Source organism: Nematostella vectensis, chromosome 3, assembly GCF_932526225.1.
Source record: "Nematostella vectensis chromosome 3, jaNemVect1.1, whole genome shotgun sequence".
Lineage (NCBI taxonomy): Eukaryota > Metazoa > Cnidaria > Anthozoa > Actiniaria > Edwardsiidae > Nematostella > Nematostella vectensis.
Window position 1 is genome coordinate 7,123,450 of NC_064036.1, and position 25,345 is coordinate 7,148,794.

At 42.3% G+C, this 25,345-nt stretch overlaps 2 protein-coding genes across 4 annotated transcripts; both read right to left on the reverse strand.

The window, feature by feature from the left end:
* Nucleotides 1–70: 70 nt before the first annotated feature.
* Nucleotides 71–21,017, reverse strand: LOC116618949 (multiple epidermal growth factor-like domains protein 6). Of its 2 annotated transcripts, XM_048724993.1 has the most exons (32): nt 20,709–21,017; nt 18,630–18,761; nt 17,417–17,526; nt 17,190–17,327; nt 16,473–16,592; nt 15,769–15,861; nt 14,807–14,938; nt 14,182–14,310; nt 13,921–14,055; nt 13,718–13,846; nt 13,427–13,561; nt 13,228–13,353; nt 12,393–12,527; nt 11,903–12,037; nt 11,693–11,827; nt 11,244–11,381; nt 10,763–10,891; nt 10,411–10,539; nt 9,079–9,207; nt 8,642–8,770; nt 8,402–8,530; nt 7,853–7,966; nt 6,605–6,700; nt 5,984–6,112; nt 5,119–5,247; nt 4,417–4,542; nt 3,979–4,107; nt 3,488–3,616; nt 2,536–2,664; nt 2,327–2,452; nt 1,680–1,808; nt 71–1,428 (listed from the first exon to the last, which is right to left on the reverse strand). In XM_048724993.1, the coding sequence occupies exons 1-32, from the start codon at nt 20,810–20,812 to the stop codon at nt 1,376–1,378; spliced, it is 3,960 nt and encodes a 1,319-aa protein (XP_048580950.1). In that variant the 5' UTR covers nt 20,813–21,017; the 3' UTR covers nt 71–1,375. The 2 variants fall into 2 exon arrangements, with proteins under 2 accessions (XP_048580950.1, XP_032239087.2); XM_032383196.2 differs by lacking the exon at nt 11,693–11,827.
* Nucleotides 21,018–22,141: 1,124 nt separating this feature from the next.
* LOC5513629 (chymotrypsinogen B-like) lies at nt 22,142–25,220 on the reverse strand. 2 transcript variants are annotated; one of them, XM_048725789.1, is made up of 6 exons: nt 25,100–25,220; nt 24,440–24,637; nt 24,091–24,306; nt 23,439–23,759; nt 22,343–22,481; nt 22,142–22,210 (listed from the first exon to the last, which is right to left on the reverse strand). In XM_048725789.1, the coding sequence occupies exons 1-5, from the start codon at nt 25,155–25,157 to the stop codon at nt 22,351–22,353; spliced, it is 924 nt and encodes a 307-aa protein (XP_048581746.1). In that variant the 5' UTR covers nt 25,158–25,220; the 3' UTR covers nt 22,142–22,210; nt 22,343–22,350. The 2 variants fall into 2 exon arrangements, with proteins under 2 accessions (XP_048581746.1, XP_048581747.1); XM_048725790.1 differs by lacking the exon at nt 22,343–22,481.
* Nucleotides 25,221–25,345: the final 125 nt, after the last annotated feature.

Below are 25,345 nucleotides of genomic sequence, written 5' to 3' on the forward strand. Positions count from 1 at the left end.
GTTTGGTGGAACAATGAATACTTCGAACTTTACTAAAAAGGAGATGATAAACACAATACCACCATACAACTACTGTTAAGAATCTTTATTCTTTAAAAGTAGCTAACTTCCACACGAACCATTTGAAATTCAATCCACCCAATAACAAAAACGGCTCCATTTTATTGCTTAATCATTTAATAATATGTGGATAGTGCTCTTTAAAAAATGTATATTTAAACAGGAACAACAGTTGCACAACAAAAACAGTTTCACAACAAAAACTATTTTTTAAATTATAAATAAACGTCACACAGCTTTTAAGCTAATGGTAGTTCAAGTAGCTAGAGTAGCATTTCCTAATCATACATGGCTGAGACAGCTTTAAAATGTTGTCTGGGTCAACAGCAATCCCATATTTCCTTCTGTAAAATTCCAGTTCTACTAGCTCCCACTGGACGCGGCCTCGACTAAAACGAACAGCTTTTCCCAAATAAGATACACGATTGTCATGCAAATGAATACATTATCAATAAGCACGAAAGACTGTAATTGTTCTCACCACTAGTCCGTGTGTGTATACGTCATAACATTTGACGACCCCTGACTACCAAAGACTAGTTCCGGACACATTCTACAAGCGAGCTACCGTTGACTACTATAGCCTAGTTAGACTAGTTTTGGTCACACCTGTAAGCGAGCTACCCTTCAGTACTAGATCTGGAAACATCTATAAGTGAGCTACCCTTGACTACCAAAGACTAGTTCTGGACATATCTATAAGCGAGCTACCCCTTACTATAATAGACTAGTTTTGGCCACACCTATAAGCGTGCTACCCTTAACTACCATAGACTAGTACATAGATACTACATAGTCTGGTCACATCTAAGAGCGAGCTTCTATTCTGGATAAGTCTCTTCCGTGTAGTAGTCAGGTAAACTAAGGGCTGCGGTATTTGGTTTCGTTGACCTTAATTCTAAATTGACCAAAGTGTTCGTCATAATCATTGTCATTGTCCATCATTTAAACAGTCATATGAATGTTTATAAAGGCCCCAAAATGCCGCCACCTCGAAATCGTACACTGAGTTTGCAAGTATTCCAAATAAGGAACCATCACCTTGCTTATATTGGAGTACTTACAACGCTACAACTACTTCTACAACTACAATTTTTTGCTAAATTTTCTTAATATGTCATGGTATAGTCTTTTGCGCTTTTCAATTTTACAGCTGCTATTCTGCGAGTTTACCCCTTTCCTTTTTTGTGTTTTTCTTCTTGTGTTTCCTCTGCGCAGGGACGGTTTACATCTATCACATGACCAAGCAGGATAACATGGATTCATATGTGGTGGCGGGCAGTGCATGTCGGGAGTCAGCCTTGATATCACGTGATCAATTAATTGTGAACAGTTCGTCATCGTTGAAGCCGCGATCGTTGTTGCTCACTGTAAACAAAAACAGCATTATTTTCGATACGATACTTTTTTTTTGGTAGATACGAAAGCAGATGGATATTTCACAGCTAGCAGAAAGACCAGCGTTTCCTCGCAAATGCGAACCCATCAAAATACAGAGAAACTAGGCCTCTACTAGCAGGGAAAGGGACAAACACGCGTGAAATACCAAGAGGAATGCCGAGCACGCGAATATGATACAGAGAGAGGGAACATCGAGGATAACGAAGAAAATGACTTACGTTCTTCGCACTGTGACCCAAACCAATTTAAGTCACACGAGCATTTACCGCTGACAGGATCACAGCGGGCCTTGTTGGCGCATGTGCAGGCGTGTTTACATCCGGGTCCGTAAGTTCCTTGGGGACAGTCTGATGAAACATAGTGTGAAGTAGATATTATACAGCGGTTCTTCTATTGAGTAACCATCCACGGCAGTTAACTCCCCTCCTCCCTGCTCGTCTTCAAGGGAAGGGTGGGGGTCCAGGGGGGGGGGAGGGAGGGATTCCAAGAAGCCCCAACCTGCTTATGTTCTGGTTGACATCTTCGTAATTGGTTAAGAAGGTGTGCATTTGAATACAAAAAGTTTCTTTATGGATCTAGTGAACTAGTGCCGGAACTAAGAATGCCAATTTCAGCCCATTTCACCTCACTGCGAAATCAGAAAATTACTGCTCTGGACCCAACCCTGTGTTTTTCTCTATCTGGACACACTCAATATGGTGTTATACACAATATGGTTTAAGCGCAGAGAGAAATGTGTAATCATTTCCCTTCTTAAAGTAACAAAGAGTAGCAAAGGACTTTGTTTACGGCTTGTGGGCATAAGACAAAATTAATCATGGTCTCTTGGAGACCATGCCGTCATATGTATGAGGTAGCTACACACCTTGATCGCATTCGGCACCCGTCTTCCCTGGTGAGCACATACAACGACCAGTCTGCGCATGACAGTAGACGGATGCACATGTGCACTTGGAGTTGCACTGGATGCCATGGTTACCAGGTGAGCACACTAGGCAAAGGGAACCCATGAGATGGTAAATTGAATAAAACGCGACGAGTGTATACGTTATAATCAGCATTGGAGAAACGCACCTTCATTACAGCGAGTACCAGTCCATCCCGGTTTACAATAACATTCACCGCTGACAGGGTCACATGACTCGCCATTGACGCATTTGCAAATACCCGCACAATAAAGACCAAACCGCCCAGGCGGGCACCCTGTGGGACACAAATGAGTGCATAATTCAATGTCTCCCCCTCCACTCCGCATCAAAGCCAAAACAAAATAGCCTGGAGCGCGGCAACACCTGACTTTCTTGCCCCTCCCTTTAAGCCTACGTGATACTCGAAGTAAGCACAAAGAGTACAGCGCGATCTTTTCCCCTTTCCTCTTATCCCAGCCCCTTGCACTTGATACGTTTGCTACGGTATACTCACTGTATTGGCCCTTGCCCCCCATACTACCTGGAAATCTGGATAACCTGGATAACCTGTCACTCAATCACGTGTGACGTCATCTCATCCCCACTCTCCTCTCCCCCTCCCACGGTCTACTCACTGTATTGACACTTGTCGTCATATCATCTCTGATATCTTCCCCTCTCCCCCTCCCACGGTATACTTACGGTATTGACACTTGTCGCCATACTATCTCCGATCTCTTCCCCTCTCCCCTCTCCCCCTCCCACGGTCTACTCACGGTATTGACACTTGTCGCCATACTATCTCTGATCTATTCCCCTCTCCCCTCCCCCCCTCCCACGGTCTACTCACGGTATTGACACTTGTCGCCATACTATCTCTGATCTATTCCCCTCTCCCCCTCCCACGGTCTACTCACTGTATTGACACTTGTCGCCATACTATCTCCGATCTCTTCCCCTCTCCCCCTCCCACGGTCTACTCACTGTATTGACACTTGTCGCCATACTATCTCCGATCTCTTCCCCTCTCCCCCTCCCACGGTCTACTCACGGTATTGACACTTGTCGCCATACTATCTCTGATCTCTTCCCCTCTCCCCCTCCCACGGTCTACTCACTGTATTGACACTTGTCGCCATACCAGCCGGAGTTGCACTCACAGCAGCCTGACACCCGGTCGCACGTGCCTTCATTCAGACATGCGCACTTGTGCTCACAATTCACACCATAGTAGCCCTCTTTGCAAACTATTGAGATAAGATGCCAATCCAATTAAAAACATCGAGTCATTTGTATCTGATTAAAGGTATACTGAAGGAAAGGGTGATGATCATCCTACGAATTCGGGCTATCAGGAGTGATCATAGGCTACTAGTTGTTGGTATTCCTAAGAAGATTACCAGGTTATCCTTTCGAATGACCACCATTTGCTGTTACGACTATGACTACTGCTAGGTAAAAAAAGAATGAAGAAATTAAAGTTAGCTCGAAGACAGCTCGCGAGGGACCAAGCATGGAAAGCTGATGGCTCTACGAATCGCTATTTTCTCGCATAAATCACCGAACAAAAACACATTTGCAACTATCTTATTCTCAGTCTTGTTTATACCTTGATCACATTTAACGCCAGTCCAACCTAGCCCGCAATGACACTTTCCTGTCACGTGATCACAGATAGACCCTCTGTGACAGGTGCAGACCCCGGTGCACCCGGCTCCAAATCGTCCCGTGGGGCATTCTGCAAGGAAACGATAAGTTGAATCAATCAAATTGCCCGGTGGGGCATTCTGCAAGGAAACGACATGTTGCATAATTGAAATCTAATCCATAGGTATACGTTATTATACACAGGCTTGTACTGATACACTAATTTTGCTATTTGCCTATTCATGGCCTTTTAAAACCTGAAATATTGTTTAGAAATAATGTATAGGTATTTCGCACAAAGACCGTGAAACTCGGTTTGTGATAATAATATGACCACGATCGTCGATATAATGATGATTATTATGTTAAAGTTGGAGATTATGATTGTATCGTTACTCACCCATCTCACATTGTTCTCCTCTGTATCCTGGCCTACAAGTGCATTCTCCAGTCACATGATTGCATTCGCCATGGTAACAGGCACACCGTTCATTGCAATTCTTTCCATATCTGTTTTGTGGGCAGGCTTGAGAGGGAAAACGTAAAAGCATAATCAACACACAAGTAAGAAATAACAATACTTGTTGAAAGCGCTTTACAATTCTTGAAATCCTAATACGTGTTAAGATTACCCATTTTGGGACTGTGGAAAACGAGCTTGTAGTAAGCCCGCATACGCTCAAGTCAAATTCAGGTACGAGAAACAGAAAGAAACTCGCTATTTATCGATCGGGAATCGAACCCGTTTCAGCAGAGTTCAGAGATCCCATGCGTCGACGATCTAACACACTGGGCCATATATGATTCCAAACAAGCCGCTTGTGTGGGGTGTGAGGATTCAAACAAAAACGGCGGTAGAGCAAGGTAGAAGAATCGCTATAAATAACTAGGGTGTATTTTGCATTTGGGAAATTCAGAACTTGAGACAACTTCGTTTTTGATGAATGGAGATTGAGAGGATGTTGCCGGAAGGCACTTTCAAGGTAGGCTTCAGCCACCTAACTTGATTAGGTAGTACTCTACTATAACCTCTAAGTGAAAGCAAAGACAGTGAGGCAGTGGTTATAAGGCATTTTACCACCTCGTCAGGCTTATGGCATACCATATTCACACTTGGGGCCGATATATCCAGGCTGACATAAGCATCTCCCGCTCTTGTAGTGACAGTACGCATGCGCCGAACACGAGCAGTTGTGCTGGCAATTCCGTCCGAAACGGCCCCCCGGGCATACTGGAAGGAAATGTGCAGTTAAGAGAAAATGTTTAGTATTTGCATAACATTGCAAGGAATGGTCAAATGCGCTTCACATATTGCTGATCACACTTCAGTATAGACAACTCCAAGAAGTTTAATTACGTGATTGTGAGTTGGTGTTTAAAAACTGTCACAGAAGATGGTACCACCAGACAGACTCGACAAGGGTTGACCACAATAAAATGCAGTGGTAGACGGGGCCTTAGCTTAACCGAGAAGACGCGAGATTCTCAGTTCCCAATTTTTTAAGTAATCATTCATGCAAGAAGGAACCAAGGTCCCATTGTTCTTTGACAAAAAGCTTTTCCAATATAGGATCTATTTATACAAAACATACTGGTAAGAACATGTAGAATATAGTAAGATTTTGAGGAAATTATGTGGAAAATGTGCTTCCTTATATATCTTATTGGTGATTTTCTGTTTTGAACCAGCAGGGACAATAGTTTTTTCTCTTCTCATTTTAACAAGGTTCCCCACATCAACTTTCTTTAATAAGCCAGATTACAAGAAAATAATAATCCCTAACAATAAACATTAAAAAAACATTAGATAAAATCTTGTTTTAAGTGTAACTTATGCTTGAATTCTGTCTCGGCCAAACAAGTTTCTAGTATTAACAAAGACATTTTTTACATGCCAGTGTGCATTTTGCATTCCATGCATTTTTCGCGGTTACCTCTTAGCAGGACCGTTACTTAAACAGCCTTACCTTGATCACACTTGCTACCATGGTAACCAGGCTTGCAAATGCACTCTCCGGTCCGCGGATCACAGATAGCATCCTGTGGGCATGCGCATTGCGAGGAACAATTCTTGCCATACCAGCCAAGTGGACAAACTGAAAATAGGAATTGACGTAAAGAGAAGCGCGTCGGTGCGTAAGAGGGAGCTCACAGAGCCCTTGCCAGCCAAGCCTAAGGTTTTTATTGTTTTCCTCAACATTAGAAGACAAGCTATGTAATAATAGTTGAAATGAAATAACATTCTAAAAGCAACTAAAATATTGCAATTGCTTTCTCAAATCAGCTGATTTAAATCAATGCTTTTTCTCTCATTTGGCATTTTACTAGGTGACGAAATGAGTTTTGTTGACATGTTGGACGACGGCAACCGATATCCGTTCTCCCTAAAGTTTTGCTTTGCACACGGTTTTTGCTTAATAATGCATAAAATGGCGGCGTGATTGGCATTCTTTAAGTTCCTTAAAAATAATGATAAGAAGCTAGCTTGAGTCTCGAACAAAAACTACAGGTTTTCATTCACAATCGCCGGGTTCAATTTCCTGTCGTCACGTCATTTGTCTTGTGTTGTCTTCCGTGACGTCACTTACCTCGACTGCAGTTGCCTGTTGTGACGTTACATGTTTCATATGTTGTACATGTACATGCTCTCTGACAGTCGTTACCATAGAAACCCTCATTGCATTCTAAAATAGAAACATTAATGAGCTCGACTTGACGAATTTTGAAACTTGGAAAGTATATAACTTATATCTGATGTTAAATAATCGAACAGGAAAAATGACGCCACTAATATAAGCAGCTTTCATATTTATCAGCCCCCCCCCCCCCCCCCCCACGCATGCTACGCAGGCTACTGGGAACAGTAATGAACGAACTTGGTCAAAAAATTCGATGAGAAGCTATTGGTCGACCTGAGGAAAATACCTCTGCGTTTCCGAGAATGTATCAGCCAAGGGACCAAATTTTTGTCTATATTTAAAATAAAAGAACAATAAAAGCAATAGTCTGCTTAGCAGCTGCTCTAAGTGCCATACACTCCTTCTTCACAAGAAGGCGTGCGTGGCACTAATGCACTAGTCAATTGAAACCCCCATCCCCATGGTCCCGGGGAAGGGTGGGGGGTTAGACTTTGACCCTGTACAAAACCGAGAAGCCCCCACCCCCTCGGGACAAAACAGCAGTTTAATGCCCCTATCCCTTTGGATGCAAACTATAGGCAACTACCCGACAACAAGTCATCTGAAATAAGCTTTTTTTATCTTTCAAAAGCCAGTACACTTCAGCGAGTACAAGATAGCAGTTACAAAAAAGATGGAAAGATAGATCATCTTCATCTGGCATTATTTTTTTTAATATTCGTTTTTGCACATGTCGCCGTGCAGCATGCCACACGCTGATACATGAAATTGCTTGCTACAGAAGAGAAAGAGTTACAAGCCAGAAACTAAAATGATATTTGTGACACTATTCACTTGTCCCAAACCCCCACGGTGGGGATAAGTATTAGAGTCAAATGTCAATTCCCCCACCCCCTCGGGACAGATTCTCGTTCAAAAGTGCTCTAAACCCCCACATCAACCCCACACTTCCCCGGGACCATGGGGGTGAGGGTTACAAATGACTAGTGCATAAGAGGGACCGCTAAAGTACAACAAGGGATGGTGTAAATTCTTTGGGAATACTTTGAAATGTAGACCTTCAAAAATGTCTAGAGTACTAAGTTCTTATATACAGTACCTTGTATACTTTTTAAACCTTGTAGGTACTCATATATACCTAGTTTGTCTTATATATAAGTAATTATAATACCTAAAAATACTTTTAACACAACTCACTTTGTTGACATCTCGACCCAGTCCAGCCCGGTCCACAGTGACACAGGCCTGTGCTAGTATTGCATGATCCGTTGTTCAAGCAGCCGGAAACAGATGAGTTCAAGCAACCAAGAGCTGGACAATATGATATGAAATTCAGGTTTGATCGCTTGATCACGGGCAAAAGCACATTTGTGCTCATTTCAGATTTAGTAGTATGTGCAACTCTGCCACTAGACACTGATGAAGAGACAGGAGCCTCAAAACGTCTGTAATATCTATTATTATTATTATCTATTATTTCATGCGCTCTTTACATTTTCTAATTATAATACTTCGTCTATTACGAAGCGCTACCGGCCACCTAGAACATCTCCTTGCACTTTTACTTCATTTATTTATTTCACTTTATTTTAGATTTTATCAATTGCTCTGAGAATGGGTAATCTTTTCTGTGAGTGATTTTTTTAATAACACTGGACCGAAAAAAGATAACTTTTTTGGGGCTTCCCTCTTCTTCGCCTTCACTGCTGAAACAATCCATGACATAATTATAATTATAATGCTAACCTTGATCGCACCTTTTCCCGGTAAGGCCGGGGGGGCATTGACATGATCCGTCCATTGGATCACAGGGGAGGCCAGAGGCGCATTCACAACTATGACGGCAGAGATTTCCATAAGTCCCTCCTGCACAATCTATAATAAAACATCAGATAACCTTATACTAAATAACAGAAAAACAGAGGTTTAATTGCCGGGTGAACCAGCTGATACCGTTATTGTTCAACTGTTTTACTTATCCCATACCTTGATCACAAGTTCTTCCGGTCCGACCAGGAGGGCACTCACATTGACCGGAAATGACGTCACAGGAAGCGTTACCAGGACAACCACACGAGTATGCACAACCGACGCCATAGGAGCCATTGATACACCCTTGGGGTATATAAAACAATAATGATATTTTTTTTAAACTAATATAGCGCCTTTTAACATTAACATGACCATGTCTTAATTAAAAAAAAAATGCTCAGTGAGTCAACTTTTCGCATTAGTTGTCATTTCAATAACGTGTCACATTTCGTATTTACCACGGGCCAAAAAAAAACTTTTTTACAATTTAGCCCGGTGGAGTTTTTTTTTATATATATAAACAAGACAAAAAGAAGAAATGCGCCTTATCATTTTTTGTCTGTGTTCATGTAATAAGGCAACTCGTGTAAGATTTGCAACCTTGCCCTCACCTTTCTCGCAATATTTTCCAGTTTTTCCAGGAGGGCATGAACATGAGCCTGTCACGTGATCACATGTACCCCCTCCCTGGCATTCGCATGCTTTAGCACAGCCTTTACCATACGTCCCTTCACTGCACTCTATAAATTAAAACATAAGGCAACGGTTATCAATACGATAAAGGACATAATAGGAAAGTGCAATATAAAATAGTCTTGACGTTGACATGATTTTCATTAAATACTACTTATTAACCGAGCGCGAGGCCCGTACTGAGAAATCTTAGCCCGCAGGCTTTCTGTGCAAAAAAAAAAAAAAGGCTGAGATTTCTACGTACAGACCGAGCAAGCGAGGTTAATAAGTTACTTATTATTATTATTATTATCATTTTAGATATTTGTACGAGAAGGAAAACTTATGCTGCTGAAGTGAAAGAAGGAACTCTTTCTGGATTTACAAGTCACGAGTAAAATGACCATCGAAAATTGCTTTTTACGCCGATGTTAACGACCTTTACATGAAAACATCATTTCTTTTATGTTATTTCATTTAGATTAGTTAGATTGTTAGATTGTTAGTTTAGATTGTTATTTCATTTAGATTAGTTGTCGACCTTTACATGAAAACATCATTTCTTTTATGTTATTTCATTTAGATTAGTTTTCGACAATTTCAAGTTTGCTGAAATTTTATTTGCGATAAAAAAGGTAGCAAATTGTTTCTTTATACGGGGAATAAAGGCAAATCACTCGAGGAATTTACCTGTATCTTTATTCAAGAGAAGTATTTTAGTGAATATATCTTACTGTCTGTGGAGAATTCAAGTGAAAGAAAATATCTCTACGATATTGATAAATTGGGGAAGCTAAACACCCTTCTTGAACCTGGAATGCAGAATTGCCAGAGCGCAGAAATATCATTGTCGCTTAGAAAGTATAGAAAGGCAAAAAAGGCGACACAGGAAGCCAAATGCAACACATGTATGACCTTCTGACCGTGGAAAACATCAAAATTGAAGTGTTTTAGGGAGGGAGGGGGAAGGGCAGAATCCAGAGAAACTCTCGGAGTAAAGGTCAGAGCCAACTAACTTGATCCGAACCCAGAACCCAGCGGTGAGAGGCACAAGGCTCTACAGAGCGACGCCCTGCCACCTGCGCCACCTGCGTCACCGATGCCACTTGGCACTACCTGTCGATCCCAAATCCACGATTCCATCTGTTTGCTTACTTAACACAAGTGTAAGAATGCCCAAGAAATAACAAGATACCTTTTTTAAACAAATTCAAAACAAACGGACAGAAATTGTTACAGATATTGTTTATGTAGTGATCTCATGTGCATACCTGTCTCACATCTGCTTCCGGTGCGCCCTGCTGGGCAAATGCACTTCCCCGAAATAGGGCTACAAGGTACACCTCCCGCGCATTGACATTTTGCCTCGCAGTTAAATCCATACCAGCCTTCACCGCAATCTATAAGAGGTTATACAAAGTACTTCAAATCATGAGTTGCCATGAGCATGCGAGCGTACAAATCTCAACATTGGTATAGAATTTAGTGCTCGTATAAGTAGTTTGTCGGAAAAGAGGTGTCATTCGTCTGGATAGCCTACAACAAATATACAAAGAAAGGGACTGGATTTCCATACTAGTTGTACGATTGAATTAAGTGTGATAATGGGACCGATAGTCTCACCTATGTCACAGTTAGGGCCCATCTTTCCCGCCGGACAAATGCAAACCCCACTGGCGGGGTCACAGTTCACACCTGGCTCACATTTGCACTTCCTAGCGCACCGTGGTCCATAGTACGCCTGGGGACACACTTACAATAAGGAAGATATTTCAACAATGGCGAGTATTTAGCCAACACACTTACAACAAAATGAATATTTAGTATGCCTCCATTAAGGACACACTTGAATAATATGTAAGATATTTCAGAAATTTCTAATATTTTACTCCTATTTCAATATCTCTTATATACTACCCCTAAACAATTGCAGTAATAAAATCTACTCTTACGGAAACAGTTATAATAAAGCATTGGTTAACAATAATAAATGATATAAGAAAAAAACTTACAATAATTCGAAATTTGATGCTACCCTTACTTGCACACAGTAATTTCAATAGTGTAAATATATCAAAATAAGATAAGGTATTTGCATTGTTACCTTTATCACATCCGGGACCTGTGAAACCTACGGGGCATGCGTAGTCCTTGCATTCCCCTGTCACGTGATGGCACTCCTGTTCAGAAGGGCAGGGGCAGTGCGAGGCGCATCCCTTTCCATACCTTCCTTTAGGACATCCTGGAACATAGACAGCATTTTCTGAATTCCCATATTATAATAACAAATAATAAAGATTGATAATAAATATTAAACAATAAGTTAATAAAGATTACAGGCTGCCATGATCTAAGTAGTAAACTGTGTTCTTTCGTCGGTTCTAACATTTTCCGTTCCCGCCTGAAATCCAGTTCGCAACAGAGAGCTGTTATGTGCCACTACCAAATAGAAATACAATAAAACAATGAAAGTATGATTTGGCCGATTGTACGTTCACATATCGTATAGGCATAATCTTTGCTCCATCTTTTCGTATGTAAATGTTGACCTACTATCTGAACACGTATCACCATGGTAACCATCATTGCACACACAGGAGCCGTTAACATGGTGACAGCTTGCAGCATTAGTCACGTGACACAAGCACGTGTTTCTGCATCCGGGTCCGTAACTTCTTGGGGGACAGACTAAAACAGAAAGATTCAAACTTACACTTCATCAATTTTGAGACATCTAAATATAGCGCCTAGGTAAATACTTACTTTTCTCGCATCGGTCTCCTTGGAAACCAGCTTTGCATAAACACGAGCCATCGACATGATCACAGCGATCTGTGTTGGTCATGTGACAGGTGCAGTCGCTTTCGCAGGTGGATCCAAACTTTCCAGCATCACAGACTGCAAACATAAGACAAACCCTTTAGGAAAATGCAATAAATGTATGTGTTATGTCATGTGTTATACGGGTTGAAGTTAGCCGGGTTTCACTGGTTTCAATCTTTATGTGTTATCCGAGTTCGAGTTAGTCGCGGGTTCTACTGTGCTGACTTTTTGATCATGCGATTTATCGAGTTATCACAGGTTTCTGTAGCTAACCTTTTTATTATGTGGTATCCGAGTTCAAGTATCCGGGTTTTTGCGCTAACTTTTTAATTATCGTGCGAATTTAGTTCGAGTCATCCGGGTTTTACTGTACTAACTTTTTGTTTATGTGTTATTCGAGTTCGAGTTATCGGGGTTCAACCGTTCTTACCCTTTGAGCACGTGTCTCCATGAAAACCATCCTTGCATAAACATGAACCATCTGTATGAACACAGCGAAGTGTGTTGTTCATGTGACAGAGGCACGTGCTTTTACAGTCTCGTCCGAACTTTCCAGGAGGACACTCTAAGTAGATGGACAGATAGTTTATCATCCATTGTTTTTTTACTTTAAACTCCATACTAATCATGCACTAACGAGTGCTTAGTGACTCAACAATCGTTCAGTTCTAGCGCCTTTTTGAGTACACATACGTATACATGACGTCAACACTTTTGGTTGACATGAGAATTCGCAGTTTAATCATCGTGGGGGGTATGATATGTTGACACGGACAATGTGCATACCGATACTTAAGTTCTAAACAATTGTCACCATAGTAACCAGGTCTGCACAAACACGAGCCGCTTGCATGGTGACAGCGGTCGGTGTTGAGCACGTGACACGAGCATTTTTGTAGACAGTCCTGTCCGTATTGTCCTGTCTGACACTCTACAATAGAGTAAGTGCAAATAGAGTGTATAACATATATCAGGTGTGAGGGTATATTAGAATTAGTATTAGGATACAAGGATAAAATCAATATGAAATACAAAAAATATCGTGCTCTTTTAAAAAAAGTAAGACACATAATGCGACGTAAGCCTGCCGTTTATTACGCACAAAATTGAATTTATGAAAAGCTCGACCCCATGTTTACTGTGGAGCTGCTCTATGGTCGAACCTCAAACGAAACAGAACGGGGCGACTCTAGCACGTCCTTCGGTATAAGATACAAACATAAGATACAAGCTAAAGAATGGGTAATGAGTATGAAGGACCTCACCTTTCTCACATCGCTTTCCGATATATCCTGGAAGACACTGGCAGTTTCCGGTGACGTCACACTTCCCATTATTTTGACATTCACACTGGAACAGGCAATTCGGACCATATCTAGAGCTTGGGCATGCTGAAAGCGTTTATTTTGTCAATGACAAGATTTTTACTTTAAAAAAGGTTGAATATAAAAATCTGCCACTTACAATATGAGCACTGGTCACCGTAGTAACCGGCTTTACACGAGCACGTTCCATTTGTGTGATGACAGTATTCAGAATTAGTCACGTGACATTTGCATGTTTGCGTGCACCCTTGACCATACTGTCCGACAGGGCAAACTAGATTCAAGACAGAATGCACTAAGATGGAGTTGTTTTAAAAGATAGTGACAAAAGCATAGGTTTAACTATTTCCTAATAAAAAAAAATGATTACGAAATTAAAAACTTATAATAATTAAAATGGTCAGAGAAACAAAAGAGGTGAATGGCATACCGTTTTCACAATGTTTTCCTATGAATCCTGGAGGGCACAAGCATGACCCTGTGATGACGTCACATTTTCCATTGTTAACACATTTGCAGTCATTTTTACAGTTCGGACCAAATTTGTTGATTGGGCAGCCTGTGGTGGTAGAAATATATTTTCAACTGTTAAAATGAAATTGTGGTATTAACCCAAATGAGTAGTGGACTTGCCCTCTGTGCATCGTTCTCCGTGAAAACCGGCTTTGCATAAACAAGAGCCGTTTGTGTGGTGACAGTGGTCTGTGTTGATCAGATGGCATGTGCACATGCTTTGACAATCCTGTCCAAATTTTCCCGGTGAACACACTGAAAAATAAACAAAATCATGACATGGTTATTTTATCTGGTTTTACATAGTTTAGAGCATTTAAGGGATATCCAAAGCATAATGGATCGTAAGGATCGTTAAGTCCATGATTGTACCATTCCTACCTATCTCACAGTATTTGCCTTTATATCCGGGTGGACACCGGCACACTCCGGTTACAGGATCACAATTAGCCTTGTGGCGACATTTGCAGTCAAATTGACAGTTCGGGCCAAACTTTGAGTAAGGACATGCTGCAATTTCAAAATAAAACATAATAATTATTGATACCTCTAGGTGTCTATGGAGAATAAGACGAAATCAAACATAAAATTGATGTTAAATTTAGGAATTTAGGGTGGACATCATAAGGCCTTCCTTTTATAGATAATTCTCAATCTTTTCTTTTTTCCCTTTCTTTTATTCTTATTTTTCTATTTTTAGTTCCCATTTCTCCTTTTCTATTTTTTGTCATACTTTTTCAATACAACGATATTTTGCAAGCGGTACTTGAAACCAGGGATATCTGAATCCTCATATCTAAATAAAACAATATTTTTCTTGGCTGTGTTGTTATGACTAATGAAGCACGCGACCCAGGAATACCATGAGTAAACAGACGGTTGCCAGGGGATTCTAGATCAACCCAAAACCAATAATCTATGAAGCGAAACCAGCACCGATGCGATATAAATTGATAACTTATTCAGTTGCCAGTGCATTCCTCTCCACTTCCCTGTTGGAACTTACTTTCGTTACACACGGGCCCAGTCCATCCAGCCGTGCATAGACACTGACCAAAGCGTATGTCGCAGCGGGCTCCGTTTTGGCAGTCGTCACAAGTGAATCCACAATCTGGCCCAATGAAGCCAGGAGGGCAAGCTACAGGAGAATAAGCAGCAAGGTGCTGTGTTAGTTTGACTCAGAGGTGCTGTGTTAGTTTGACTCAGAGGTGCTGTGTTAGTTTGACTCATGAAGCAGTCGGCGATCGGCCATACTGATCAATGTTATCTAGTGATCATTTGAAATTATACAACGATACTTGTAAATCGCGCGCTTCGGTTTGTCAAGGGTCCAGGTGAAGACACACGCACGCCTGGCGTCAGCATGCGCGAGAGCTATTCAAAACTATATTGAAACGCTGTGGAAAACAAATAGATCTCAATTTTTGTGCGTTTGTCCTCTAATGGTTGCACAGATGACGACTGCGCCTCGTTGCGCACTTTTTTGTTCACTACACGATGTGACGTCATCTGTGCATCTATTAGGGGGCAGACGCGCGCAAAAGTGAGATCTATTTGTTAAACAGAAAAAAAAAAATAGAGTTGCGCGCAAAACGGACCGACAGTAACAAAAATAGACTATCGTGCCCGACGGGTTCAGGATTCCTGCGGCTGGCGTTAAGGCAAGAGGGGCTTGGGAGAGCAAACCCAGAAAACATAACATCATCAACCACAGGAAACCCAAAAAGAATGCTAGGACTGGGCTGAAAACAGGAAACCCAAAAAGAATGCTAGAACTAGGTTGAACACAGGAAACCCAAAAGGAATGCTAGGACTTGGCTTAACACAGGAAACCAAAAAAGAATGCAAGACTAGGCTGAACACAGAAAACCCACAAGGAATGCTAGGACTAGGCTGAACACAGGAAACCCAAAAGGAATGCTATGACTAGACTGATAGAAAAAGCAATCTCAGGAAATAGCACGGCACCTTGTATAGCCTGAAGTTTTTCCCGCCATCTGTCCAATCGCTGGCTGACATCTTCTCCCCCTGGAGGACCAGCTGGCTTTGACGGCGGACGAGCTGATACAGATGTCATCCCATAAGAAAATCTTGTGTGTACTAAGAGTAGGTTTTCTTAACCCGCAAAAACGGGTGATTGTCAACACGGGCTTATTAGGACAAAATTAAATCTAAGGTTAGAATTGTGTAAAGGCGTAGATAAATTGGATCGGTTGTTGCAAAAGAACATAGAACGCGATATTAGAGACAAAAGAACTTCTTTGTACAACAAGGATAAAAGAGACAAAAGCAACTACCTAGTTTAATTCATATTTCACATAAGACGTAGAGTGATGAGATGACGGTATACCTGGTGCAAAGACATTTACGCTGGCCCCTGTATTACCCATAAATGTAAGAACAACCGTAAATGTAAGAACACGCCGCCCATAAATGTAAGAACAACAATAAATGTAAGAACACATCGCCCATAAATGTAATAAACAGTCAACCATAAGTGCAAGAACACATCGCTTATAAATGTAATAAACCATGTAAAAACACGTCGCCCATAAATGAAATAACTTATAATTGTAACTAAAAGAAACAAAATTAGACAACCAAGATAAGATAGTGGTATACCTGTGCATAGTCATTTACCGCTGACCCTTTACGATAAGATCACGGTATACCTGTGCATAAGCATTTCCCTGTAAGGGTGTATCCAGGACGGCAGCCACATCGGTACGAGCCATGAGTGTTTTGGCACTTATGTTCACAGCAGGCCACGCCCGTCAGACACTCGTCTACATCTGTACAAAGTCAAAAGGTAATTAAGTTGCAATCTAACTCTCGCGTAATTTTCGCCTAATGCCCCCCTCGCCTATCAGGTGCGCTGAGATGCGAGATGCGAGATGCACTATTCCAGAATTTATTTTATTCTGTTCTATTTGTAAAATAGTATATTCGGGGATTAGGGCATTGCACCGAGGGTGACACACGTGCAAGTAAAACGGGTCCATCATTCAGAGTAAAACGGGTCCATCATTCAGAGTAAAACGGGTCCATCATTCAGAGTAAAACGGGTCCATCATTCAGAGTAAAATGGGTCCATCATTCAGAGTAAAACGGGTCCATCATTCAGAGTAAAACGGGCCATCATTCAGAGTAAAACGGGTCCATCATTCAGAGTAAAACGGGTCCATCATTCAGAGTAAAACGGGTCCATCGTTTAGAGTAAAACGGGTCCATCGTTCAGAGTAAAACGCGCGACGCCATCTCTTTTTATCAAGAAATATACAAAATATCGGGGTGACCGGGGTTCTCTGTTTTGTTTTCCGGAACTGCCTCGTTAGAAATACTATAGGTCCTAGTTAACCATAACATAAAACTGTAGAGTACATGCTGACCTTCACAGCCAGTTCGGTCTGCTGCCAAGGTAAATCCCTTGAAGCAAGAACACCTCACCCTACCCCCCACGTCTGTACAAACATTGTCGCAGCCACCGTTGTTGACCGCACAGGGCGAGGACCGGACGGACGGGATACCTGTGGCATAAGTGTCCCGAAAAGCGTGCGTAAGTGAAAAAATAACCTTTCTTAGCCAAAGAGTAAGGTTTGCAAACAGATTTACTTACGAATAGAGCAATGTGTCTCCCCAGGCCTCCTCGTCCAGCCCGCGCAGCACTCGTTCACAGTCTCCGTAACAAGACGGCTTACTTCACGGTATGACCGGAAGTAGTAACGCCTGTCACAACAAACAAATTGCGTCACATCCCAGAGAACCAGTACGAGAACCATGACCCAGACCGATTTACACATAATAGCTTCTTCAATCAAAAAATTCGGCTTTTAAATCAACGCCCCTGACCCTACTGAAACAGTCATACATGTAAGCATGCGGCCAACGCCGGTTCCTTTAATGGGCCGTTTTACAGTAAATGTAAATACAGTGGAACCTGGATTTTACGATATTGGATTTTACGATAACCTCGATTTTACGATGACGTTCCTTTCTACCGGCGGAAATACAGTGACATGTTTGAGAAATAACTTCGATCTAACAGTATTGGATACAACGATATTCTCGATTTTACGATACAAATCTGTTCTCCAAAGCGTATTTTTGACCTCGATACAACTATATTACTGATTCTGTCTACCAACAAAGAAAGAAAAACTCAAGACACCACACACGTACAGTACAGTTAGTCGATTTTCTTGACTTGACAGATCTTGTTAAATGCCGATTTACAGTCTTACAGAGAGTACAGTTACAATATTATTATTTTGTAAAAGTTGATAATTAACCCGACCTCGCTACAACGATGTTTCAATGGATTTTCCTTTATATCGTAAAATCGAGGATCTCTTTGCGCGATTCCTCGATTTTAGAGATACATTTTCTTTCTCCCCGAGGCACATCGTAAAATCCAGGTTCGTACACACATTTGCACTTAGCACAGATATCAGACCGGCCACCACTCGAACCTCGAGAGCCCTCTCCTTATCCACTCCTCCCTTGCCACACTCTATCCCTCCCCCTCTTACTCGCCTACCTGTGTATGTATTCCGGACACGCGTTCTGATTGCATCTTGCTACGAGCACAGATATCAGATGGACCCCCACTCGAACCTCGAGAGCCCTCTCCTTACCCACTCCTCCCTTGCCACACTCTATCCCTCTCCCTCTTACTCGCATACCTGTGTATGTATTTCGGACACGCGTTCTGGTTGCATCTTGCTACGAGCACAGATATCAGATGGACCGCCGCTCTAACCTCGGGCACTCTCTCCCTCCCCTCCCATCCCTTTCCAATCTCCACCCCCTCCCCCCTCTGACTCCCCTACCTGTGTATGTATTTGTAACACGCGTTCTGATTGCATCTTGCTACGAGTACAGGTATCAGACGGAACGCCGCTCTAACCTCGGGCACTCTCTCCATGACATCACGCTGTCGTGTGTACGAGCACACATGAGGGCTACAACAGGACGGGTAAAAACAACAGTACAATCGTTATCATATCGGAACAGAATAATGAACGTGATAAAAGCTATTTTTGCCTTTTTTATTGTTGCTGTTGTTTTTGTCAGGCGCGTACACAGGGATCTTAGCAAATACTATCCTAATTCCAGATGATGCGGGCCCCCCTCAGTTAATCTTGGCTCGTGTGCGCCTGTTGTTGTTGTTGTTGTTGATGCTGTTGTTGTTGTTGTTGATGCTGTTGTTGTTGTTGTTGATGCTGTTGTTGTTGTTGTTGTTGTTGATGCTGTTGTTGTTGTTGTTGTTGATGCTGTTGTTGTTGTTGTTGATGCTGTTGTTGTTGTTGTTGATGCTGTTGTTGTTGTTGTTGATGCTGTTGTTGTTGTTGTTATTTTGTTGTTGTTGCTTTTTAGTGTGTGTTGCTTATTAAGTATTGTTTACTTTGTCGTGCTGTTGTAGTTGTTGTTGTTATTTTCTTTGATGTGTTGTTGTTTTCTTTGTCGTGCTGTTGTAGTTGTTGTTGCAGTTTACTTGTTGTACATTTGTAGGTGTTGTTATTGTTTTCTTTATTGTGTTTTGGTACGTGTTGTTGGGACTCTATTCTTAGTTGTGCTGTTGTGGTAGTGACTACGTAGTTTGTATTCCTTCTCTTTTTACACCTTTCCACAATACAGCGAGCAAGTTGTGGAGCAACAAGCTGACAAGTATGACTGAAACAAGCCCAAGGCGCGTTCCCAGGATTGACTGAGGGGGGGGGGGGGGGGGGGGATGTGCGCAGTCATAGGAGTCATATGGAAAAAAAAGATAGTATTTGACAACCCTTTAATAAGGCATGAACCACTTTTAGGCCGCCAGGGTGGGGGGTGGGGGGGGGGGTGCGCACTCTGCGCACCCCCCTGTGTACGCGCCTGAGCCCATGTTACTGCTGGCTACATCTTTCCCCCTCCCCTCCAAGCTTGAAAGTTATTATAAAAATGGGAATGCTGTGTATTTTCTTTAGGTTCAGAAGGTAAACTTTGTTACATTCGCGTTGGTAATTTGAGGTAACTTTCTAGTCAACTCAAAATCTTCATCATGTCACCAAAAGAGTGCCTTATCTACGTGATAAAAGGGTCACGAACCCGGTATGCTATTAAATCGTTGGCAGATCAATGTCGTTTTGTCATTCATTGTTGAACGCAGTCTGAGGTTCATTGTAAATCGAGATTTACAAAATACCTTCATTTCCTTAGAGAAAAGCTCTTTGTTAAAACAAACCACTTCCGCCCTTGCACTGGTTTACTCTTGAATACGATAAAACGCATTATAAACTGATAACATCCCGCGAAAAATACTACGAGGACGGAACCCATTAAAAACGATAATCTCTTGCTTGTCAAAATACTGAAGCAGCTGAGTGACCTTTCAGAGACTTGAGACTTGCGGGAAAGGGGAGCGCATTTCTTCAAACACTGTCACGCAATTCCGTCGCAGTGAAGTGTTTATGTACCGCAAAATGGACTCGAATTGCATAAAAAATACCGACTTTGACACGCAATTTTGATGTTGATTTATTTCCAATAAAGCGCAAATAATTTCGGGTTATCTCATTATAACCTAGAATGAATACTCTTATCGTATTAATACGCGATGGATCAGCACTTTGGTCATTCAAAGTTAGCGACAGTATTGAAAAATTGTCAACTTCTCGCGCCCAACACTATCGGTTTCCCTTGTGATGTAGGGGGTTTAAAAAACTGATTGCAAAGAGCCAAAGGGTTGTTGATTATTGGATCGTTACAATTTTTATCCTCGATAGTACATCATGTCATTCGTTCATACGCTTACTATAAAACATTAGACCGACTTTAAATTGGCCGTTTGTAAATCTTATTTCGTACAAATATCCACGCTAAATCCACCATAAACAAACTCAATGAAATTGTACTATGATATGTGCACTCACCTTCCATTCTGTAGCTCTTGCGCTAAGAGACAACCCATACGTAAAACCAAAAGGCAGCAAACACCGATGATAGAAGAACGCCTTTGAGCCATATCCGCACGCATATAATTCACGAAACAGCGAAGATTGTTTGCTTGCTTCAGTTAGTTCTCTATTGGCATTTAATCTAGAGTAGAGAATCGCATCTATTCATGAGCGACGTGAGGGCAAACAAGTCGCAGTGGACTAGCTGTTGACTAGTGGCCTCATAATCGCGCTTGTTAATGATACGCGAGTTGAGAGTAGCGACCTCCCAAGGACCAAGGGGAGGTGATAACTCATTGAACAGGGACTGGGGTGATAGTGTGTGTGCGTTGGTGTGTGTGTGTGTGTGGGGGGGGGGGGGGGGGGTGCGTGTGTGTGTGTGTGTGTGTGTGTGTGTGGGGGGGTGCGTGTGTGTGTGTGTGTGTGTGTGTGTGTGTGTGTGTGTGTGTGTGTGTGTGTGTGTGTGTGTGTGTGTGTGTGTGTGTGTGTGTGTGTGTGTGTGTGTGTGTGTGTGTGTGTGTGTGTGTGTGTGTGTGTGTGTGTGTGTGTGTGTGTGTGTGTGTGTGTGGAGGGGGGGTATGGGGAGGAGGGTCGAAAACGAAGATTATTAAATAGAGGATGGGGGGAGGGGGTTGATGCTGGCATATGATGGATGATATAAATAACTAGAATGACTACAGTACAGGCGAGCTATAGAAAAAAACCTAGGTTGTCTGTGTGTCATTGTGGGAAAAAAATTAACAAAGGGTTGAAGTTTTGTGTTTCAAGCACCCCAGACGAGAGTAATGTCTCGCCCTCCCTGGATGAGATTGGGAGTGATCTGGACCGGGTAGCCTGTGTGTAGAGGATACCGTAGTCATTGTAGTGTTCACCAAGACATGGTTGGTTTCAAGAGGGCAGAATTTAGATCAACAACTCCTTTGGTACCGTTTAAAAATACAGCATAAATTTGCACGAAGAAATCACAATAATTATCCACGATTGATGTTTGATTATTATTTGATTAAAGGTATTTAAGTTACTCGCTTGAGCTAGCCGGTGGAAATGGATGCTTTTCGTGGTTCGGTATTGAGTAAGAGCGTCTATAAAATGGAGGCGAGATTGGAAACACCACAGGGAGTCCGAGTTTTCTTAGATGGGAGGTTTATTCTAGCGCATCTGTTTGAGGTTACCCTCTGTCGTTATCTGCTGTACAGTTGCTACTAGAGAAAACGAAATCACCACACAAACCATCTCTTTTGAAAGGTCAGTTAGTCTATTTCTACGTCATCTTGTGTAGTCAGAGGATTCCCAATGATGCCCTACCCTCTCAAAAGTAAAAAAAAAAGCTGATAGAAATGACTATGGAGAAGGAAAGGGAAAGACGTGTGAGGGATGCGACAACTATATTGTAAATCGACACTACAGCCTTTTGTTTTGCTTGCGTTTATTCATAATGACATCCACGCTTGTATTTGCCTGTTAAATGATACGCTACCCTGAAAACAACAAGAAAAAGGAAACATTAGTATACAAAGGTAAAGGAATACTCCGCACCTCTGTTCAGGTAATGAGGAGTGCTGTTGACCTGGCTCTACCCCTCACTGCTACGTCTTTCCAGTACCACTTACTCGATCACTTAGCATCGCCTACAAGTTCTAAGGCAGGTATTCCAGACACGATAATTGGTTTGGCAATAACCACTCCATCCTGGACATCTCCGGTCACCGTCGCTGCACGATGCACCGCCACCACCGCTGCCACTGCCTCCTGCATGTGGACGAGTAACGAGTTGCAATACACCAAAAACTGGTATTCGTGGCAGAGTCGAATCCCAGTATTATGTGTATATTATATTTATTCTTCTGGTTCACGAACAGGACTATTTTGGCTTTATTTAGTAACGAGTTGCAGATATATGCATTGAGATGTTATCCTAAGAGGGAGGGGATATAAAGTGGAGAGAGGGGATCGAATAAATATCTCTGATATGTCGTTTTATTTGCATTGGGGCTTGTTGGGGACTTACTTTACCTATACTGGTAGAATTAAAGGGAGGATCTTAGGGGTAGGCCGAGCGGGCCCCGGCCTCTCTATCTTTTGATATTTGGGCTAAAAAATGACAAGATATATAAGGAAATCTACGGAAGAACAATGATCCCCCCTTTCTTGAAACCCTTGCTTAGGCCCCCCTTTTTGGAACTCCCTGATCCGCACCTAGAATTAAGGTCTTCTGGCAACCGTGGAAACATAAGTGGAAAAATAACTGTTCAAAATTAAAGAGGCCAACCACCGTCAAGCACCGACGGTTATAGCATTGCTCGAGGGAAATTCAGTTATTAAATGTCCCCGCAACCGAGGGGTGATTAATTGAAGTCCCGACGCCTCATGCATCTTGGTTCTAAATTTCTCTCATGCACTGATGTAGAGGGAAATTTAGAAGATAAAAGATTCTTTTGTCTCTTTCTAAATTTCCCACATTATTAACGCACGATGGAAATTTAGAAACTAAATTTCCCTCATCATAAATGCATGAGGGAAATTTAGAAACTAAATCTCCCTCATCATTATTGCATGAGGGAAATTTAGAACCATCTATTGTTTTCGATTTCGCTAGTAATCGTCCCTCAGAAAACAAAAGAATCAGAGGTGATCATGGTATTATTAAATGTAGCCCTCCTCCACTCAGGATAAAACGACAGTCACAGACAGTAGATCCACACCCACCTCCTACTCTCTGTCTGATCCAATCAATGAACGAACTGACACGTGCGAACACAGTGTAGTAATCAGTTCTGCACATTTCGTGGCCCCAGCTGACGGCCCCTCTCAGGACCCACTTGCCGCCCTCGTTACACACAAAAGGCCCACCGCTGTCGCCTTGGCAACCGCCAGCCGCACGCTGGCCGCCTGCGCAGATCATGGATACAGGGTCGACGCGCATCAACTGATTGTTTCGCTGCATGCAGTGGTTGTCGTAGGCAACGGGGAGCATAGCCTGCTGTAGTATTTCGGCACCCTGTCCTCCCCCTACGGTACGGCCCCATCCTGAAAAACAAGGGGAAATAAGTGATACAGGGATGGGGCAGGTGTCTCAAAGTGTTAGTTAGCGGGCATGTGTAAACATTAAAAAAAATATATAAGGAAATGTCCAGTAGGCGCGTGCCCGTGTCCTTCTCCCCAAATATTCCGAGGCCCGCTACGGTAGTGCAAGAAGCAAAATCCGATGTCCGACACTGAATTTGTTTCTTCGAAACATCATTTTCCAATGAGAACCATCTGGGATGCATTTCTGAAGACATGAAGAAAACTTCCCTAAACTGAGATATCACAGGGCGATATCGGCACACTCGTATCATCGACAACACAATAGCCTGACCTGTAATGTAACATCGGCTTCCGGCAGGGATGCGGCTGCCACGTGGCGGCAGACAAACCGTATTCACATAAGGACTGGATTGAATCGGGTTGGAGAGCTTGAGAAGAGTGACGTCATTCCGGAAGTGGCGCATGCTGAAATCAGCATGTCTGTGCAGCTGAACAACACGGTAAGACCGCTGGACATTGGTAGTGCGATAATATTTCCAGTGAGCACCTGAAAACAGGAATCAAATTGTGTTACCGGCGCTAATACTATTACGACTAAACTATCTTAGTGTTATTGAGGTTATGTCATCCACGTCAGTTTTCCTCTACCACCACCCCCCCCCCCCTTCCACCTGACTTACCGACCACCACAGTGTATGCTCCGGGGTAGGGATAGTGGTCAACGCAGTGTGCAGCTGTCAAAACCCATTCCGGCGTAATGAGGGATCCGCCGCAGATGTGCTGACCGTTAGTGCGGAGTGATATCTGCCAGGGCCATGCGTGCTGGGGGGCGTTTGCACCGTTGACGACACGAGAACTCGCGGGGCGCCTCCCGCAACCTTTGTGCGATAAAAGGTTTGTTATCATTCTCATTAATATTGGAATATAGAATATGTTAAAATCTCGAAATAACCATCCAAAATAAACAAACGTAAATACTTTATATACCAAATTCAATCGGAATTATCGCATTGGCATCTCCCAAATGATCCGATGAAAATGTTTGCTTTTTCTCACACGAGATTTTTCGACTCCCCAATTAAAGGAAACAAATTTTAGGTGGTTGAGGTGGTGCCTGAAATAACTATAAATTTTATGACGAAAGGCCACGTGTGTCAAGGCTCCGTTGAGAACACGGGAAAAGCATTTTCTCGGGGCAAGTTTTAAAGTCAAGTTGATTGATAAGTTATGGTTTTATCTGCAATTAGTTGTCAAGATTGAAGAAAATTGTAAATCAGCTCGCATTAAAATATTCTTTAGAAATTAAAGCGGAATCTAATATTGCAAGAGCTATGCCTTACCTTCTGCCAGTAGCGGCCAAGAGGTGCTTACAAGAACCAATACGATTGAGAACAGCATCCTGTTTCACTGAAGGATCACACATCTCTTTCGAAAAAGCTTTATAGCGGCGCATGTTTGGGCTATGGCCGCCTGTTCATATACTTTGACTATCACTTTTAGTTCAGCTGCGGATATAAAAACACACTTGCGCGGCTGCCGAGTCCTATGTGCGATGGCAATAAAATGTCACACCTTGCTTCAGCGTT